The 21,863-nt window shown below is 33.9% G+C and overlaps 1 protein-coding gene across 3 annotated transcripts in view; it reads left to right on the forward strand.

Annotated features, from left to right (window-relative positions):
* Nucleotides 1-21,863, forward strand: part of LOC125050920 (folliculin-interacting protein 2) — a 44,967-nt gene that overhangs the window by 9,567 nt on the left and 13,537 nt on the right. For all 3 annotated transcript variants that reach the window (XM_047651004.1, XM_047651005.1, XM_047651006.1), the window contains 6 exons: nucleotides 1,449-1,612; nucleotides 4,054-4,158; nucleotides 5,473-5,597; nucleotides 9,844-9,956; nucleotides 15,029-15,169; nucleotides 16,654-16,803. In XM_047651004.1, the coding sequence (XP_047506960.1) occupies nucleotides 1,449-1,612; nucleotides 4,054-4,158; nucleotides 5,473-5,597; nucleotides 9,844-9,956; nucleotides 15,029-15,169; nucleotides 16,654-16,803 (798 nt within the window). The remainder of the gene's footprint in view (nucleotides 1-1,448; nucleotides 1,613-4,053; nucleotides 4,159-5,472; nucleotides 5,598-9,843; nucleotides 9,957-15,028; nucleotides 15,170-16,653; nucleotides 16,804-21,863) is intronic.

The following is a 21,863-nucleotide window of genomic DNA, read 5'->3' on the forward strand; positions in this document are numbered from 1 at the left end:
TAAAAAATTGCTCTATATAAACCGCTGAGTTCAAGTCATAAGTTTTTAACAAAAATAAAATTGGGGTTCATCGTAGAGGGGTGAAACTTAAGTGTTATATGTATGTTTGTATGCTGTATCATAAAAATTTGTCCGATCCGCAGACCTAACCGATATGCACACAAAATTTCACGAAAATCAAGCGAGCCATTTCGGAGTTGTTTAATTAAAAACACCTTGACACGAGAATTTTATATATTAGATTTATTCTGTTAACGTTTACGTTAGAGGATGATACATCAGAATTGAAAAAAGACTGCGTTGCAGTATAGATATATATATTTAAAAAAAACAGTAGCGCTATAAGCTTTTGGCTTTTCATGTCGTGTCGTATTTGTACACCTGTGTCTACCTCACAAATTCTTCATTTTATAACCGATTAATTGCGCATTTATAAAATGACAATTCAAAGCTTTGGTCGCTCGACCTCAGGGTAGAGAGCCGCTGGCATAGTCGCTAGGCTGACTGTTCATTCTTATTATTCTATATAAAGATCCCTTACTCGTAAATACTTTTTTGGTTTAGTAGTTTTAAGTAAAGTTTTTTCTCTTTCTGATAATTTTACGCTTTGATGATTTTTTTTGGGTTAAAGTCGCTGTAGATTCAAAAAGATTAAAAGCCGTTTACTGTACTAACATAAATATTTGTAAAAGATGTGATCTATTTATTATTTATTTATAAAAGCTTGCCAACGCTTGGCACACTGATACATTAATAATAGAAAAAGAAAATAATATTTTTAATGGGTCAAGCACTTACAGGCAAACATAGCATAGCAATAATAAAATTAATTAAGCAAAACAATAATATAATTTAAATAAACACGAAACAAATGTGTCAAAAAAAACCTGTGACATTTAATTGATATTCTCACTTCTCAACTCACAATTCCGATGGAGACAGAATGCGCGTAGTACTTGACATAATAACCTAATCGAATGTTTGGAACACCGTTTAATTAGACATGGTATTTGAAAGTGGTACAAATGTTGTATGAAATACTATGCCCATCAGATCTATGTAGCGTTGCTCAGTGGGAAAATTGCACAGTAACACATATTTATGTGTATTTTACGACTTAAACTCATAGTCGTTAAGAGTTTACTTAAGCTTACATATTCACGTAAATTGGTAATCTAACCCCAATCTAAAATGAGTCTTGCTGACCCTACAGCCCTATACTTCCTATCAGTCTTTTATGAATCATTTTAACAATGTATTATCTAATATTTGCACGAATATATAATAAGAATAGGTATTGAAATAACTTTGCCCAAAGCCCATCAATAACCACAAATAGGCACGCTATTGGCAGAATGTGCGAACAAAATCACATTGTACCTACAGCACATTCCTGCAAATAAATTAATATTAAATATATTCGTCAAATATAAAATGTATTTTTTTAGGCTGATGTGCACAAAGATATTCTGTGTACCGACTACAAGAAGAACAAGTCGTGGCAAGTCGGATATAAATGGGAATATAAGTGAAATAAATTCTTCTTCGCCATTAAATGTACCAACGAAGGAGGGAATGTCCTTGAGCTTCTCAATTGATCGTGGCGATTCAGGTCAGTTACTAAAAATAAACTATACAGTACCTCATATTTTGACGACAAGCCGAAATCGGGTAGGAAATACACACTAGAAAATTAATAAAAAAAACGGTCACGTATTTTTAAAATTATTGCCATTACAAATAAATTAAATTTTATGCACGTTGTAATGTTCTGTTGTATATTAAATTATCATAAATGGGAAATTATGAAAAAAGATGGCGCATTAAGTCCGAATTCCAATGTTTACAATAGTATAATAGTCGGTTGTCACAATACGAATTCGAATCAGAAGGCTTTAACTGTAATGCAAGATATTCAAAAATAGAAAAGGGATTTCAATTAAAAAGTCATTCCCTATTCATACTTTTTCCGTTTCCGTAATTAGTGTATGACATATTCGACGGAACAGTGGACTGTCTCTAAAAAACTGCAATGACGCTGAAAGATTAAATAGTCAAAAGTCAAAAATCATTTATTATAGGTAACACAATGTACACTTATAAACGTCAAAAAAATGTACATTAAATGCTTCTAATTTTACATTTACTGCCAGTTCTCAAATCAAGGGCCTACAGAAGCGAAGAACTGGCAATAAACTCCGCCACTCTTTTTAATCGCCAAGTTTTTTGTTTTATACAACGTTTGTAAGGAGCTGCAACCATTACACCATGTTCCACATGACATCTTAAGTAATAAATAAAAATAAAATAAATTAAAAAACAAAGATTTGTCCTCTATCAGCAGGAGGCATGGTGAAATAGAAGCACGCACTTACATTCTCGTGGGAACAACACGTAAATACATAGTCGAAATAACTAACGTCACAACATACACGAATTCGTACGACCAGTCACTACAAGTTCTATGTAGATTTTGGAACATTAAAAACTAATTCAATTAAAATAATATATTTATTTTAAAGTAATTTTACAGCTACACATATCCAGATTATAAAAGAAAAAAGATTACAGTGTTAAACAAAATAAACGAAACAGAAAAAGACAATTAAGTATATGAATAGATAAAAAATCTGAAATAAACATTAAACAAACTACAGCTTAATATTTTAAAGAAAATGAATTGTTACTACTGTTAAATAAATTCAGTTTTTTTTTTCTTTGGTAAGGTGGAAAATCTTCACATCTTCATAATTTATGTAATAGTTAATTAAAACAGTCCTTTGCTCCAAACCCCATTGGGCAACTATTTAAATGTAGGTCGCGGTATTCAGTTTTCATTGTGGTTACTGGTTTGACAATTAAGGTCAGACCACACTTATTGCGTAACACATTAAATATTTCTGTAATGTAAAAACTGATGAAGAGTGTTGGCCTCATCCACCAATGGAATTTCTAAGTGCGCATTTAACAGTCGCTCGAACGGTGAAGGAAAACTCACAAACCGGCTTGCCTTAGACACAAAAAGGCGTGTGTCAGGCACAGGAGGCTGATCACTTACTTGCTGAGCAATTTTTGTGGTCACGTGATAAAGTGTGAGCTAATGTAATTCCCAAACAAATTCGTTAGTCAGGCCTATCTAAAATGTCTTTTTGTCGCAAGCTCCTTTGCCCCTGGCCATGAAACGACCATAAGTTAAAATACGACCATAGACACCGCTTAAACATAAAGAGATTATATCTATGATGCTGCCACATAGCCACACCTATTCATGATTGACACATTGAGAGATGCAAACGCACCAGTTACTTATTCCATTTTTAGCTAAATTTTTAGTATAATTGTAGCTTGATTAATAAATTAAGTTGTAGGATTACAAGGGTAGTAGTATATATATATCTTTATGCTTTTTGAACAAATTTCATTAATATAACTGTACTCCTAAGGGATAAATGCTGTCCTGGACTTGAACTGGAAAGAAAACCAATTTGGTTTCATACATTTTTTGCGTAGCTTTTTCCGTACACCTAACGGAAGCTCAACATCAATTTTGGTGAAAGAATTTTTAATCTCGACGCAGCAGTTGAGTTTATCTACAAACAAATCTAACCATTCCTCTACGTATAGATTATATAGCTTTATTAATTTATCAAACATTATTACATTATACATACTACTAAATCTACGGTATATGTTACAAACTCTTTTATCTGAAATGTATGACAATTTAGTTAAACATAAATGTTATAAATTATAATATAAGATACTAGAAAAATACCAGAAATTTTTGTCAAGCAGAAAAAAAACAAAAATTACCAGCAGAACAGCGGATTAGGTTCGAGATAGGCACTAAACAATGCTTTCTTTAAAACTGATCAATCCACTATCGAATATATCCAGCTCCGGATAAGTACTGTTAAATCCGTTAAAATCACGAAGAATTCGAAAGAGAGGTGTCTGAACTCCTAAGTTGGTTTTTGCAGACGGAATTTGGAAAATTCTGCAGATTAGACCTTTCGCTTTGTAGCATCCTTACAATGAAATCTATATTCACAGGTTTCTATGGAGATCAGTCTTCATACAGCACATTGGGGTCGAACATAGATTTCTATCCGGTAATGGAAAATTGGGATGGAAATACCCAAGAATATTCGTTTTCATGTAAGTATCTTTACGATTTATCTAAGCCATTTCCCCTTGTATATGTCACCGTAAAATTGTAAACACCGTTAGATTGTAATCTATCTCGCGAGATTGTAAACTGTCGAAAGATTGTGAACCTCAACGAAACTGCTTACAATTTAACGTATTATTATTCGGTAGATTGTAATCTATATCTAATAATAATACGTCAAATTGTAAGCAGTACGCTGAGGTTCACAATCTTTCGACAGTTTATAATCTCGCGAGATAGATTACAATCTAACGGTGTTTACAATTTTACGTTAATATATATATTGAATTGAACTGTGGCTGGCTCTGATTTTTATATCCAAAATACTAGTCGTAAATTCTACACATCGGTCTGGATAGATAAGAATGAAAGTAAGAAAACATTTAATGTTTAGGGCATACATAATAAAAGAAATGCAAGCACAATCTCTTAAATAAAAGTAAACAAAATACCCACTCAGCTTTAAATTGATGTCTAACCCTGATTTTTGGTGGGCTCATACTATCAGTGACAGCTATACAGCAACAAAAGTGTTATCAATAAAAAATAATTTAAAATTATGCATTGTAAAATGTTTGACCTTAAACAGAAGGTATTAAAAGAGCACGTAGACCTCGAAAGAGCACGTAGCTGTCTCTCCTACTACTATTGCAGCTTGTATTACAAAGGAGTATTAGTTATGATCTCTCTATTTATATTCCCTATATATTGAAAGCTTACTCTCCTTGGAGAGGAAGAATTCTCCACTGAAGTATTTACGAACCAATTCAACTTAGGGTCCTTTAAGAAAAAAGGCCGGCAACGCACTCGCGAGCGCTCTGGCATTGAGTGTCTATGGGCGGCAGTATCACTTAACATCAGGTGAGCCTCCTGCCCGTTTGCCTCCTGTTCTAAAAAAAAAGTTGGGACACGAGCAGACGACTCCAAAGTTTTCACTGAACTCACAACCTGATGACAAGAGAAAACCCAGTAGACCGTGGCTGCATTAGTGGGGTGTAGTTGTCAAGGACCTCGAAATAGGTACTCGAGGTTGGACGCAAGAAGCACGAAATAGTTTCCGATGGCGAAATATACTCGAGGAGGCCAAAGCGCACGTGGAGTTGTATAGCCATTGATGATGATATACTAAAAGCGCGTCCTGCACTTGTGGGGTGAATATAAAACGACCCTTCCGATTGTGATTAGTCAGCAGCATCTTTTAATACGTTAATTTCGTCCGTTTACCAAATAGCACTGAACTTTATTATCTGAGTTTAACACTACACTGAGTTTATTGTATAAATAGTCGTGTGATTTCCCAGCGTCCAGCATGATAAGCTCAAGTAGCAGCTTGCGCAGGCGCACGTCACAGAGTCTAGCGACGCGATTCGATCTCTCTACGTCACTGCGGGTGCCCACTATTTCCACGATTTCCACTGATTCACAGGTAAGCGATTTCTATGACTTTACATTTTCTTACCCGCTATTTTCTTACCCCCGAAGATCTCTTTCTCTCTTTGTCTCTGTCTCTTTCTCATCTACAGACTCATTTCATATAAGATTTAAAAATTCTGTTTTATTTTAATTCATACAAACCTATTCCTGACAATATCGATCGTAAAAAATAAAATTATCTAGTTACATACATTTCGGCAATTCATTATATGTATATAAAATAAATAACTTATTATTTGAATAATATAAATTACCTGGTATTATATTATATATATATGTATCACGATGATACTATCACTGGACGTAACATTCCTTTTTTTACGCAATAATTTTCCTTCCTTATGTCCCTTCCTTTAATGAAACAGTATCAAGCCTATATAATCAACATCTGATATATTCCAATTTCTATACTATGTTATGGTTATTGTATTAAAAACTAGCTGTCTGCGGCAACTACGTTTATTTACTTAGCCTACCTTTTTAGGAACTACATACCAGCATATTAAACATTTTGTTATGCTTTCAAAGAGATTATTCTTTACAGAGCTTTTCCACAATCAAAACCTAAGTACTAAATAACCGGAAAATTTTACTGGCTTTGCTTCTTAGCTGGGTTTTGTTTTGTTTTGTATTCTTTTCTAACAACTGTCGCAATATCTATATACATATATATAAAAGAAAGTCGTGTTTGTTACAACACTTATAACTCGAGAACGGCTGGACCGATTGCCATGGTTTTTGATTTGTTGGATTTATTTCCGTCCCGAATAGCAGAATAAGCAATAAAATATCGGATAAGTTATCGAATAACAATAAATAAATTAATTAATTTTACGAATGCAAAAACCATATGGTGCCATCTGTTGACAAAACTACGCATCATTTTACGTCGAATTCGTGTCAGTTCAAGAAATTCCGATCTTGAGGTGAATGAGGAGATGCATAACCATGCTTTGATCCTGATCAAAAGATGTTGGATATCAGAAAGTGCTTAACATGCAGTATCGCCATATTGACGCTAGAGAGAAGATGCCTATAATGTGTAAAGCTGCCATTCTTCTTTCGCAATGGCAAGCAATAAAACATTTCTGTATTTGCAAAAAAGTTGTATTAATGTAATACTTAACATTAATGAAATCCTAAAATAAGTTAAATTAAAGTAACAACGATATTATAAGGTTGTAGGGCGGAACGAAGTTAGCCAGGTCAGCTAGTTGTATAAATAAGGGAAGTAGCGAGTCAACCCCAACACAAGTGTCTCTGACTACTTACGGGGGGGCTGTCTCAACTCATGTATTTAATGTAAAATTTGAGACACAATAAACATTTTTGATTTTTTTTTGAAAAAAAAAAAACTGTTCATTTTTTATATTTTTCCAATTTTTCTCTATAAAACCCTTCCTCAGAATTCAAGGAATAAATAAAAAAACTCGTATAGGTCTAACCGGCGATTTGCGATTTATTTTTACTAAGATATTTTTTTTTATCTGATGTTCATATTTAAAATTATTTAAAATTAAACGTAGAAATATTTTCGCTATTGAAAGGTTGTTATAGAAAATTCTTCTTTGTAACAAATATTCCGTTACTTCGACGCTTACCGAATTTATAAAAGCAGACACGATTTATTTACTTAACAGGCTTTTATTTATCTACTATCAATGCACTCGTGATTTGTCACATGAATGACCGTATATTCTCAGTCATGTGATATTCTTATCGCTATAAAATATTAACTCCTGTAATTGCGTTAATTCCAATGTTTACAACTCTGTCAATTCTATTAATAAAATTTTTTAAATTGTAACTTTTAATACACATGAGCCGTGGCCTGGCTTGTGTGTGCTACAGTCATTGCCGTAGGTCCAAACACCAACTGTGCACCAATTGACTTTTCTTTATTAGCATTAAGGCCCTATCCCAGCACGAATTGCTGTGTCTCGGGGTGGACTGCGGTGCGCAGTGGAGAGCTAGAGCACTGAGGCACGCCGGCCCGTAATAACAATTAGTTATGTAAAACATTAGATTAATGTAATTTTATATTTGATAATACATTTTTTTTTTACCGCGAACATCTTTCAGACCGCTAGTTAAACGGCGCCGTTTAGTTAAAAGGCTAGGCTGTTAATTAAACGGCTAATTAAGTTAGTTGGCTGCGACTATACATGAATACATTTTGTATAAATCAAAGTTGATACACTAGTCATTATTTTGATTACAACCGACTAAGAAAATAATAAGCTATTAGATAAGTTATCGCGGTCGGAATCAAAATCTCTTCGTGAATGAATGATAAATATTGACGTTAATTATACACAGGCAAGCCGGTTTCCTCACGATGTTTTCTTTCACCGTACGAGCGAGTGTTAAATGCACACATAGCCAGAAAGTCTTTTGTCCAAGACTGCTCTCTTATAGCATATTGTTAGCGGACTAACGCCATCTTGTAGCAGAAACCTATATAACGCGAAGCAATACCGGCGTTGACTCACTCTTATTTCGAGACTTCGTGCGGAACGGACGTGTTACTAACCTACCCTCAGTAAATTTTAAAAGTGTAATGTACCTACATGTTCTAATCTTTTGTGTTAACTAATAATATAATATATCTAAAAATATTTTAGTATTAATCACCTAATGCAGGACTTAAATGAAAAGAGGTTTCATATACGTTTTTTGTTGATGCTCGTAAATTGTAATAAAGAAATAGTTAGCCTCATATAAACATTTTTTTATGGAATAGCGGGCCTAGTTGCCCATGGACACCCGCAAAACCAGGAGGTTTGCAAGGGCATTGCCGGCCTTTTAGGTACACTCTTCCCTTGAAGGTAGGTCCTTAAGTCTTGGTTCCATAAAGTGGCGATGCGCGGCTAGTCGTATCTTGGACTCTGTCGTGGAACGTTAGACGTCAAGGTGGAAGGGGTGGAATTTTGCATTCAGTCTTGACGTCCGATGGTGTAATTTAGCCGAGGAGTTCTTCTTCCCCATGATATATGCTTGAAGATGCAGATAGAGCATAGCAGTTGTATACAAATATATTCTATTCTCAATAAAAACGAATAGGATTGTATAATTTACAATCTCTATATATATAAAATTCGTGTTGGAGTTGAGAACCGCACCCCATTGCGGATGGGTGTAGAGGACGTAGAAAGCGTTCAAAAGTTTGTTTACCTCGGAAGCGTCGTGTCTGAAACTGGAGGTACAGAAGAGGACATCACTTCACGCATTGCCAAGGCCCGAGCAACCTTTGCACAACTTCGGCCTGTATGGCAGTCACGGATGTTGACGCGTCGAATCAAGTTTAAAATATTCGGATCCAACGTCAAGTCTGTGCTGCTCTATGGGTGTGAAACGTGGAAGGTCACCAAAGACATCTCGCACCGACTCCAAGTCTTCGTCAACCGCTGTCTTCGCCGTATTCTGGGCATCTACTGGCCTGAAAAAATCTCTAACGAGCAACTTTGGGAGCGCTGCCGAGAAACCCCGATCAGCCAGCAGATCAAACGACGCAAGTGGAATTGGATAGGCCATACACTCCGAAGGGATCCCAATCATATTCCCAAGCAGGCGCTTGATTGGAACCCGCAAGGAAAGCGGAAACGTGGCCGTCCCAAGCAAACCTGGCGCCGTACAGTCGCAGACGAGGCAAAGAGAGCCGGAAAGACTTGGAGTGAGGTAAAATACGAGGCTCAAGACAGAACGCGATGGAGACTCACTGTGGACGCCCTCTGCCCCAACTAGGGGTTATAGGACATTAAGTCATATATATAAAATTCTCGTGTCACAATGTTAGTTCCCATACTCCTCCGAAACAGCTCGATTCTTATGATTTTTTATGCATATTCAGTAACTCTGATAATCGGCTACTATGTATCTTTCAAACCCCTAAGTGATAAAGGATGTCCACACCAAATGTTTTTTTTTTTTTTAGACATTTTTTTTTGTTTTTATTTTTTTATCATATATAAAAAATACATACAACCCCTATTTTTTATTATTGAACTACAAAAATGTGTCCTAGAAATAATATAATATACGTGGCAAAACAAACGTTTTACGTAGTTTGAGTCAGTTAGTTTAAATATATAATTCTTACTAAATGAGGCCTTCACTACTACATAGTCACTATTACATACCTACCTTATAAAAAATAAAAATAATTATGATGATATTATTCTAACGTAGCACACCAATACCTCTCCAGACCAGTCAAGTCAAGTTTAATATTTTTACAGGTATACAGTAATAGTTCAAGTGGTACGAATGAGAGCCTCGCTTCGTGTCCGCCATCAAGAAGACGGAAACTGGGCCTCGCGTTGCTGATCACAGTATCTGAGAGTGCTGATGTGTGAGTAATCTCTATATGTATGAAATGCTCGTGTCACAATGTTCGTTCCTATACTACTCGGAAACGGCCGACCGATTCTTATGAATTTTTTACGCATATTCAGTAAGTCTGAGAATCGGCTACTATATATCTTTCAAACCCCTAAGTGATAAGGGGTGTCCACCCCGAATTTTAATATATTTTTGAATATTTTTTTATTTCTTTATGATACAACATGTAAAAAAATGTCTCCGGGATAGCTTAACAAAATGTTCCATTGGTAGGTACTAAAAGGTAGGCTAAGTAAAATCACATTAAGGAGAAACGAAGTTCGCGGGGGTAGCTAGTATATATATATATAAATAAATAGATGTCTTATTATCCAAGGGCGTCAAGAACAGATCTGCCGAAGAGATGGAACGGGCTAATATTGAAGTGCGGTATATTACGTAACGGTCATAATGTCTGTCTCGGAAGTGGTTGTTAAATAGTTGTTTTTTTTTTCAATAATAATATTTTTTTTTGCCAAAAACTCAGACTCCTGATGTATTGAGAAGTGTTTCAATATCGAGATCTATTTCAACAATTTACATAAATATAATATTAATTTTTGTTAAGTCAATAAAAAATTACAATATTTTGTTTTAAATATTGCATACAGATTTGTCTAGAACTCGTCAATATTCGTATATATAATTTATAATTCATAATTTTTTTTAAAAAAGCTTTTAAGAGCTTTTGATAGAGCTTAGCCGGCTCGTTGAACACCTGTGTCGTGTATAATCTGCTGTGAGTGCAATTGAATAATTATTGGCAACCAAAGAGTATATGCCTCCTGTAGTGGAAACTGTATTTCAAGAGCCTGTAGTTTCCCAGTTACAAACTTGAAAATTAGATAAAAGTCAAAAATCATTTATATAGATAACGCAATGTAGACTTATGAACGTCAAAAAAGAAATTATATACATTAAATGCTTCTAACTTTACATTTACTGCCAGTTCTCAAATCAAGGGTGTAGAACGGAAGAGAAGAACTGGCAAATAACTATTACGATAAAAATTTAATTTAATTAATTTATAATTTTCTGAGAAATTATTTGGTATAAACAACATGGCTAGTCGTCAACACGATTATAACATTAATACAATGATAATAAAATATATTATTATTTATTTGTTTTGTAGCTAATTGCTTAATTAAATTGCATTAAATGATTATTGTACGTCGTTTTTGGGGTAGGTCAGGGTTGGCTGCTATCTCAATGGTTTAAATTAATAAAAGAGTTTTGGCTTGACACAACACAACTATAGTATGTAGAATGGTTCATCCATAGAAGTGAATTTTATATTTCATATTTAATAAAACAAAAAAATATCTAGAAACGAAAGTATTGTCTTCATCATATACTTAGATGATAGCCTAGTGGCTTCAACGTGTGGCTTTCTTCTTTGAGGACACAGCTTCGATCCCCGGCTGTGCACCAATGGACTTTCTGTATATGTGCGCATCTAATACTCGACGACGGAGAGAAGAATGATCACATACTCGTCTATGAATTAAATTGGTTGACCAAACGGATGCAGGCTGCGGCCATGACCCATATAGGGTTGGCGCTGCTGGATTATTATTTAATAAAAATATATACAGGGTGGCCAAAAAGTCGTAGATCAAACGCAAATAGGGGATAGGTAAGGTCATCAGCGGCAAAAAATTGTTCTAAGGGAGGTCTCTAAGGTCAACCCCTGCAGAGTTATGATTTATTTTGGTATTTATATGAAAATTGACTTTTTTTTACTAATTCTTCTTAAAATTCGAAAATATCTACATCCTGTATCTTTCTCATAATATCCACTAGATTGGTACTGATGAGTTCTTGCATTTGACATACTATTTATAGTTGTTTATTGAGTGTATTGAAGATAATATTAGGTTATACGATGTAACATTTTTTCAAATCATAACTTTTTGTTTAATTCGGACCCCACTGTGAAAAAAAATTACTTCACCGAAAAGTGACCCTACATTACAAGTTTTGGCGCATTTAATAGGAATTCTGAAAATGTATTACACGTGGCCATGAGTCGCTCTAATATCTTTCTAGGAAGAATTACAAACAACGATTGTGAAATAATAATTGTATTAAAACAATTATTTCTCAATGCTTGTTTGTAGGAAACAAAATATTTTACAATAAAATATGCTCAAAATTCCTGACTCTGACCATAATACTTAATCTGCACCGTCTAATCAAATTCCTACGTAACCCTCCAGCCATCTGTCCAATTTTTTGAATCTAGTCTGATTCACACAGTACTGGTCACAGGTAGGTAAATAATCTATCATAAGTCCGAATAGTTGTTGTTTTTTCGTCCTAGACAGATATTAGAGCGACTCATGGCCATGTGTATTACCTTTTCAGAATCCATATTAAATGCGCCAAAACTTGTAATACAGGGTCACTTATCGGTAGAGTAATTTTTTTTCACAGTGGGGTCCGAATTAAACAAAAAGTTATGATTTGAAAAAATGTTACATCGTATAACCTAATATTATCTTCAATACACTCAATAAACAACTATAAATAGTATGTCAAATGCAAGAACTCATCAGTACCAATCTAGTGGATATTATGAAAAAGATACAGGATGTAGATTTTTTCGAATTTCAATAAGAATTAGTGAAAAAAGTCAATCTTTATATAAAAACCAAAATAAATCATAACTCTGCAAGGGTTGACCTTAGAGACCTCCCGTAGAACAATTTTTTGCCGCTAATGACCTCATCTATCCCCTATTTGCGTTTGATCCACGACTTTTTGGCCACCCTGTATATACGCAAGTATCAAACAATAAAATATTTTTTCTTTAAAATACAAAATTCTAGGTACAAAACATCCGCTTCTTAATAATTTTAAATATGAAATAGTAAATTAATTAAGAGCCGTATCAGTGGTTATGCGTGCGTGTAGTCGGAATTTGTGCGTTGAAATCTGGCTTTGCACCAATTTTTCTTTCTTTGTCGGTACTCGAAAGAAATATCATGTCTGGCACGTCTTAGGGTTATTCAATGTCGAGACCTAGCGAACCGTGACTCCCGTATGTGGACATTCAATACATTTTTGTAATACGGACCTAGCCCTTATAATATAATAATTGATTATTTTATTTATTTATTATACATAAGTATAATTATTAAATAATTAAAAGCGTTTTAAAGCCATCAAAAGGCTTTAAAACTCTTTTAATATGAGTCGTTCTCGAAAAATATATAATCGATATAACTAATCTTTCTAGTGCTCCTATTTCACAATGCCTCCTGCTGATAGAGGACAAATCTTTGTTTTTAATTTATTTTATTATTATTTATTGCTTAAGATGTCATGTGAAACATGGTGTAATAGTTGCAGCTCCGTACAAACATTGTGTAAAACAAAAAACTTGGCGATTATAAAGAGTGGCGGAGAGTTCTTCTCTTCCGTTCTACGCCCTTGATTTGACAACTGGCAGTAAATGTAAAATTAGAAGCATTTAATATATATTTCTTTTTTGACGCTCATATTCAATGTACACTACATTGTGTTACCTATATGAATAAATGATTTTGATATAAATAATCTCCAGCCATACAATAAAATTCCTCGCGAGCGTGTCGAGAAATATATTTATGAATGAGTAGGTATGTACTAAAGACGTCACAAGACATGTGACTGTGAGTCAAGCGCTGTTTACAATAAATAATCGTGTGAAAAAAGAATTTGTGAATTTATTAATAGTACGTCTGATTGTGACGTTGCTAAGTGATTTGTCACGAGGTTGAGATGCGTTACAAGTGTCATATGCAATTTTAAAAATGTTGATATTTTTATCACGTATACGGAACACATGTACGTGCGGAAACTAAATTCACTCCGTATACGTATTTCATTGTAACGAACAGTTTTATTTCTGATAAAAACCCTATATTAAGTAATATTACTCGTATTATTATCTCTTGTGATGAAAACACAAGTGACTTTAGCGTAAAAATAAAATAAAAATAAAATAAAATATGTTTAGTATGGAACATAAGATACATGTATCACTTATTCCACGTCATTAAATTTGAAGGCATCCCTACTCATCGGCAAAGAAGACAGAGGGTGTAGGCCGAGAGAAAAAGCCGGCGTAAAAAACTCTCGGTACTCTTTTAAAACAGCAAATCATCAAACAACACTTATTTAAAACAAATATCGCAAATTAATTGGAAGTAGCCTGTCTAGCACTAGTCCCAGGCCCTTTTATCAACTAGATAATCGAACACTGTCATATATACTGAATGTTTACAAGCACCTCCTACGCCGGGACAACTTTAAAAGTGACGATCTGTAAATTGATTACCCAACAATATAAAAAAGATATAGTGATTCCACCTTAATCCTGCAAAATATAATATGTAGTTTGCGATTAATAGAGACGGAAAGTTTCTTATCAGTTCTTCTTGGGTACTTTGAGGGTTGACAATAAATTTAAATGGCTATGTATGAATATTTTGTTTTTGGACAGTTTAAGTTTGACGTATTATTATAATACACTTAGCGTAGCTATGCGAGTGGTTCTCAACCTAAATTTCTTTGATTTGTTTTTACTTTTTTTCGTATTGTGTGGATTATGTTCGTGCGGACATCAGCACGTCTATTCTAGCCCACAAATAAAAATTGTAGGCAGTAATCTGTCTTGGACAGAGATTTATTGTTGCGCTACACTTATGTTACAACACTGCATGTGTTTAAAAAATGCACAACAAGATACCACCTTCAGATGGCACTTCAAAAATCCATACCGATCTATTTGTATGTAATTGTAGAACTCCCAATATTTTGGATCAGTGCGACACAAAAACGCAGCATTGTATTTTTAATATAATAAGTATTAAAATAATGAATAGGGGACGAACGGACAGAAAAAAGTCTCACCCGATATTAAGTACCCGCCCGCCGCCCATAGACACTCACATTGCCAGAGGGCTCGCCAGTGGGTTTCCGGCCTTAAAATAATTATTATACACCTATTCAGGTGGTGTTCTGTGTGTATAATAAATGTCATTTTTCTTTAAGGGACGTAATCCGACGGTGTGTGGAGCATTCAAACCAGCTTCAATCCTTGGTGTGCCGACTGCGGCTGGCTACTTTAAGAGCTGGCTCTGGGAACAAATTCGTTTCGACATTGTGTAAGGCTACTGAAGATGCAGCAAGATGGTAAGATATTAACAAACTACCCAACCGTTGTTTTGCTATATACAGTTATAATATTGCTATATGAAAATAGGGGATGGGGTGGAAAGGGGTAGAATTTAGTGCCAAATCATAAAATTAAAAAAAAAAATTTCATCTATTGGTTTAAATATAGTTTCTGCTTATCCTCAGAACTACCGAACATACACAAAAGGAATACGTTAAGTTAAGCCGTTTCGGAGAAGTTATTACAAACACTGGTAGATCTTTCTAATTCAGGCCTAAATTTATTATATTTTATATATTACCAAAAATACTATTCATATATATTTATATCTTTAAATTCCCCAAAAGAAAACAATTCCATTTTATTCTTAAAAAATGTTTGATTATTAATTATTATAACATACATTACGTAATCTATAACGCCAGCTATTATCAATTATTGAGATGGAATATATAGGGCCAAAAAATTAATTTAAAAATTACTTGCTTAGCCAATTCAATAATTCTTTTGATTTAAAAAAAAACAGAATATATTACATATAACTCGACGCTTAAAATAGTATTCTGTTATCTAATGTTCCATAGAACAATTGCGCAATAGTCTAGTCAAAGAAATAAATCCAATTCAATCCAGAATCAGCCTACACACGTATGACTTCCTGTCGTATGATTATAAAGCGATACGAAACCGGCAACTTGCCATGTTACGTGAAATGACGAAGTATATAAGGTATCACACAGATTCATTCATTTGTATACAACTTCAATTTACACACTGGAAAGCAATTGATAAAATCTATAAGCTGTGTGCAACGGGCTTAAAAGCGGTCCAAGCAACCCGTGATAAGCTAAGATTAACAAGAAAAAATGTATTGATTTTTTAAACAGATTAATTACGATTGAGTATTCATCGATTCTTTAAAGGACGTTGTCTTTAATAATTTACGGCTTTTGACACCATTTGGTGGAGACATTTCCAAGTTCTAGTCTAGACAATTTGGATTGTGAGCGAAAGAGTGGAAAATTGAATTACTTAATTCTTTAAGAGTATAAGTGTTAAAACTGTTAAACAGACATTTGTTTGTATTAACGGGACTCTTCTTCCGGTGACTCTCCAATTACTGCCGACAGTCAATCTCCCAAATTTCTCCTGTCATTGCCAATCTGTTGTTCCATTGAGTTGATCCTCGTCCACTCACGGATGTCCAGCCAAGACATTTTGCGCCTATCATTGCGTTGACCTGTAATTTTACCCATCATTATGGACGGCAACTGACGGTTTTGGATTAACGAACTGTATAGTAAACTAATCCCTTGGTTAATTTAGATACGAGATATTGATTTATATACAGAAGAACTTCAGAAACCAATGATGACCAATTACAAATGATACTTTGTACATTGGTGTTTCAAAAATCAGTCCATGTATCTATTAGTTTTAATACATTGAAGACTTCAAAACTTATGGACTTTTTCATTAATAGGTTTCAATGTCTTTTCAGGTTGTCGGATCTAATGTATGGTGTACGATTGCAGCCACTATGGTCAAATCTTGTTACAAGTGACCCGAGACAGTCGAATAAAATCGCTGAGAGCATAATTTCAGATCTCTGTTCGGTGATCGCCTTGGGAGACACGAAAAACACTAATTTGTAAGTATTTGTTAAGTGAATCTATGAAAATATCGTTTATATTATACCTTTCTGCGCGTCACAAAAAACTATGCTTCGAAACTTACATTTACTGCTTTCAATTCATTTGAATGTACGAGAAAAACTGCAAATAATTTTTTTTAATACTTTAGAATCGTTTTTTTTTCAAAATGTCGGTGGCTCCTATCGTCATCGTCTTTCCTAAGATAACATTTAATAATAATAAAAATAAACAGAATAGGCATAGCAATTACTGTAGGAACTACACGCTAATGAAGTATTATGTAATGCTACCATTAAATCCTTGGAATAGTATAGGATTAAACTTGTCTATACATAGTATTGATATAACTTTTAGACATAGAAGAACACTTTTTTAACGGATAACAAAATTTTTCATATATCCAATTTCGATTAAGCAAGCTATGTTGTGCTGGTCTTTGATAAGGATTCATTGGTGCCAGGTTATCCTAGTACGGACTCAGACTGTAACGAATTATAATTTTTGTTGATGAACATTTTGTATGTTTTTAATTGATAAATCGACAGACAGATAGATATCACAATCTATGATTGCCTTCAATTATCGCCTTTCGTTGGAGATCTGATATATTTCGATCGCTCTAGAAAAGGCAAGTAATAATTCAATTAAACACCATTCTTTCAATCATTCATTCTTAATTAAAACATATAACGCGTGATTACATTTATACATTTTTACACTCACTACACGAAGAAGATTGTCTGGGTATAATTATTATTCTATAAACAACCTCAAAAAAAATGTGGCGTTATCAAATTACGTATTAAATTGTCTAGTATCTATAAGAGAACTGTTCTTTTTTATCTAAACTCACGTGAGAAGTCTGCTTGTACGTGACACGATTTATGATATCATAAAACGAGTCGTAAAGTTTAAAGCTTTTAAATAGAATGATTATAAATTTTCTTAAACATTTATTTTTAAAGAATTTAAACTAACACTAATGATAATAATATATTACGAGAGTCTTAGACCTAAATACTTTTGGGAATTAAGACAATAGATATGATGGGTATCGGGGATATTTGTGTCTGTATAAACATTTTTGTCTGCATAATTAATACTTTTTTCTTTGTTTGAATTTGTCGTTGTTGTAAAGATTATGGATTGACAAATCATTTTTATTTTAATATCTTATCTAAATTTGTATTTAAGGCATATGTACATACATAGTGTATTTTTGTTGTGTTTTTTTTCATACCTTGTTATTTGTTGTTTGCATATCTTTATTGTTTTATTGTGTGGTAATTATTTTAATAAGTAAAAGTAAAGTAATTTTGAAGTAAATTGTTCATACAAAATAGATTGTGTTCACAGCCAAAAATATAACGCCTGCCAAAAGTATGACCAATTGAAAGAAAGTAGCAAATAAGTTATGCAACTAACTGCTTCATGCCAGGAAAAGATCACTTTGTATATTCTAAAAATGTATCGTGCGCAGGTGATAAAAATAGCTCATGTTGTCGTTAAACGGTGACGTCGTTCTATAATCTTTGAATCACATGATTGGTCCAGTACCTAACGGTCAAAGTTGAACTTTTGTTTATCGTAAATGCAAAGAAATGCTTGCCTAATAAAATTAAAAGACTCAGTAGTGCTACTACCCTTGGTTCTCAGATTTATGTATTTTGTGGACATTTTTCTAATAGGCAATGCCGGTTTCCTCGTGATATTTTCCTTCACCGTACGAAAGGTCTCAAAAACGCACTTAAAAAAAACTAAAAAGTATTAAATTTATTATTGGAATTGGTGTAAATAAAATAATATAACATCCTATTGATAAATAAGGGAAAATCCTGTCGAATTTATATCAGACTAGCTAACCTGGCTAACTTCGTTCCGCCCTACAACCTTATAATATCGTTGTTACTTTAATTTAACTTATTTTAGGATTTCATTAATGTTAAGTATTACATTAATACAACTCTTTTGCAAACACAGAAATGTTTTATTGCTTGCCATTGCGAAAGAAGAATGGCAGTTTTACACATTAGGCATCTTCTCTCTGGTGTCAATATGGCGATACTGCATGTTAAGCACTTTCTGATATCCAACATCTTTTGATCAGGATCAAAGCATGGTTATGCATCTCCTCATTCACCTCAAGATCGGAATTTCTTGAACTGACACGAATTCGACGTAAAATGATGCGTAGTTTTGTCAACAGATGGCACCATATGGTTTTTGCATTCGTAAAATTAATTAATTAATTTATTGTTATTCGATAACTTATCCGATATTTTATTGCTTTTCAATCTTTAATATATATAGATTTGAATTGTTTGAGATTATGTATAGTTTGACACGTCAAGTTTTGTGTAAAATCATACAAAACATGTGTTTATATAAACTCTTTCGGGTTTCATGGAAGAGTCTATAACCAGGATACCTAACCTGGAACCTACCTAATGTTATTCTCATCAAAACCAGATAATATACTGAAAGTAATTAATCTTACAGATCCTTTTGATTAATAAAAAGCTATAGTTAATATTGCTAGGTTTTGTATAGGCTCACCAGTACGTTGCCGGCCTTTTAAGAATTGGTACTTTGAGATTTTTTTTATAGAATAGGAGGAAAACGGGCAGGAGGCTCACTTGATGTTAAGTGACACCACCGCCCATGGACTCTCGCAATGCCAGAGGGCTCGCCATGCGTTGCCGGCCTAGTTAGATAAATGTTTGTGGAAGTTAAAAAACGATAACGAAATTTATAACCGTATTTTTTTTTAATTACGATAAATATGACATTACGACATGTGGAGTCCAGAATAACATTTCCTCATTGTCAACACTTACCTTTACTTGTACTGTTGTACTCAAAATCACTTAAGGTGATTCACTCGAATGCTTCATTTTTTTTTTCATTCTATGTTCACACGGCTTAGACGAAATGATACAGAAATGAACATTCATTGTTCTTTCTTTTAAATATGTCATCGAATGAAGTCGTACGTCTTGGAATTAGTTTAATTTGTGATCATTTAATCAAAGAGTTGACAAAAAAAAAGCAAAGAAAACGTCGACGGTGGTGGGTGTCGCACCCATGGATTGAAAGAAGAAATTTATTAGGAGCTTTCAATACATTGTTGAGAGAACTAGCCGTTGAAGATCCTGATTCATATTGTAATCATCTTCGAATGGATGAAAGTAAATTTGAAGAAAAGTTAAAAAAAAGTTATAACTTCGTCGACAACGTGATGTCCGTCGGCTACAGGACTCGAAACAAAATGGCCGAATCCGAATGAACGTTCTCTCAGTGTTCAGACCGTTCATTCCTCGTTCATTCGGAGTGGGAATGAAAGATACCGGATGCCAATATCCAACACTGTTGGATCGGTTCACTAATGAATTCATTCGGCACTCGTGTTTCATTTTTTGTTCAGACATTTCATTTCGAGTGAAATGTACCGAATGAAAGGTGAAAATGAACAAAAAATGAACCGTCTGATATCACCTTTAGATAAAATACATAAAATTGACACAGAAGTGAATACATTTGATATTGATCGTCATACAAGTTTGTTTACAACTTTTATCGCCTTCGTGTTAACGCCTTGTCCAAATACAATATAATAAATGTTAATGCTTTAGATATTTTTTGACACTATGTATTGTATGTATTATCACTCCTTTGTTTGTTCTACCGTCCTATCGGGTTACGGAAAACAGTTAAAAGAACAATACAAACCTCCTTTAATAGTAATAAATAACAATTTAATTTTCCAATAGAAACTGTTCCTTAGCTAAAAGTTTCATAGCTGTTGAGGTCCGCTGTATTTGGTCTGTTATTAAAAAAAAATTATCGTTTGACACAAATATATATATGTGATACGAATTCCGGGTCATCTAGTAAATAATATATTAGAGTTCACCAAATTATAATTTCCGAAGTGCACAATAAAAATAGGTATATATATTTTATGATTCATTCACAGAAAATGGACCTGACAATGGCAATACAAACAAATAAAAAAAAACAGATCGGCAGGCAATTCGTGTCACCCAAGAACAAATAGATTTCAGTGTATAGTGAAACACTTTTTTCAATAATTTAATACTATTTCAACAATTTTACGATTTTTTTAGCAACTCGTAATATCATCTGTCAAAAAATAAGTAAAGCTTCACCGTGTTTACGCAGTTTTAATCTCGAGCCATTAATTTTTGACAGTCTTAGTTTTAGTAGCATTGGGCGTCAGCCAATACGCGTTTACGATTAATGAGCGATCAGTAAAAAGAAAAACTTTTCTCTTTGGCCGGTTCGATAATTACAGGGACGTGTGAATGAATGATTATTTATATTTGGTGCAGTATTTTTAGTTTCCGAATCGCCAACGCACTTCGATCACGTGAACGTACAACGACAAATGTTCCTCCTGTTCCTGACGCACGCCGTCGACTTTTTAGCCTAAGGCAAGCCGGTTTCCTCACGATGTTTTCCTTCACCGTTCGAGGGAATCTTAAATAGTCACATAGACAGAAAGTGCATTGGTTCACAGCCGGGGATCGAACCTACGAACTCAGGAATGAAAGGCGCACACTGAAGCCCAAGTCACGAGTATATATATTTAAATAAATAACAGTTTAAAAAAAACTAGAACACACGCTTTTAAAGCACATAGAACTAAAAAGTGAAAAATAATTCCTAATTTAGGCTGAAAATGGTAATGAACCAAAAAAACTGGTATTATTGTGAAAAAGCGTGGGGCGCTCTGTAACCATATTTTTCGTCTATCGTGCCATGTGTTCTAGTTTTTTAAAAATATTTTTTATTTTTTAGTTAAATTCTTTTTATTTTTTTCATTTTTTTTTCGGATTATTGCATTGTCATCGATCTTTGACAGGTGCGCAAAGTTTGAATTATATCTGTCCGTTAAAAGTGGGTCAAAATCGAGTCCGAAGGAGTCGGTTACATACATACATACAGGTGAAGCTAATATAAAGCGTGTAAAAATACACGGACGCTGACCAGAAACAGAAACCTGGGAAGATGTAATAAAAGAGATAGCGGGGAA

The sequence above is a fragment of the Pieris napi genome, chromosome 7, assembly GCF_905475465.1.
Source record: "Pieris napi chromosome 7, ilPieNapi1.2, whole genome shotgun sequence".
NCBI lineage: Eukaryota > Metazoa > Arthropoda > Insecta > Lepidoptera > Pieridae > Pieris > Pieris napi.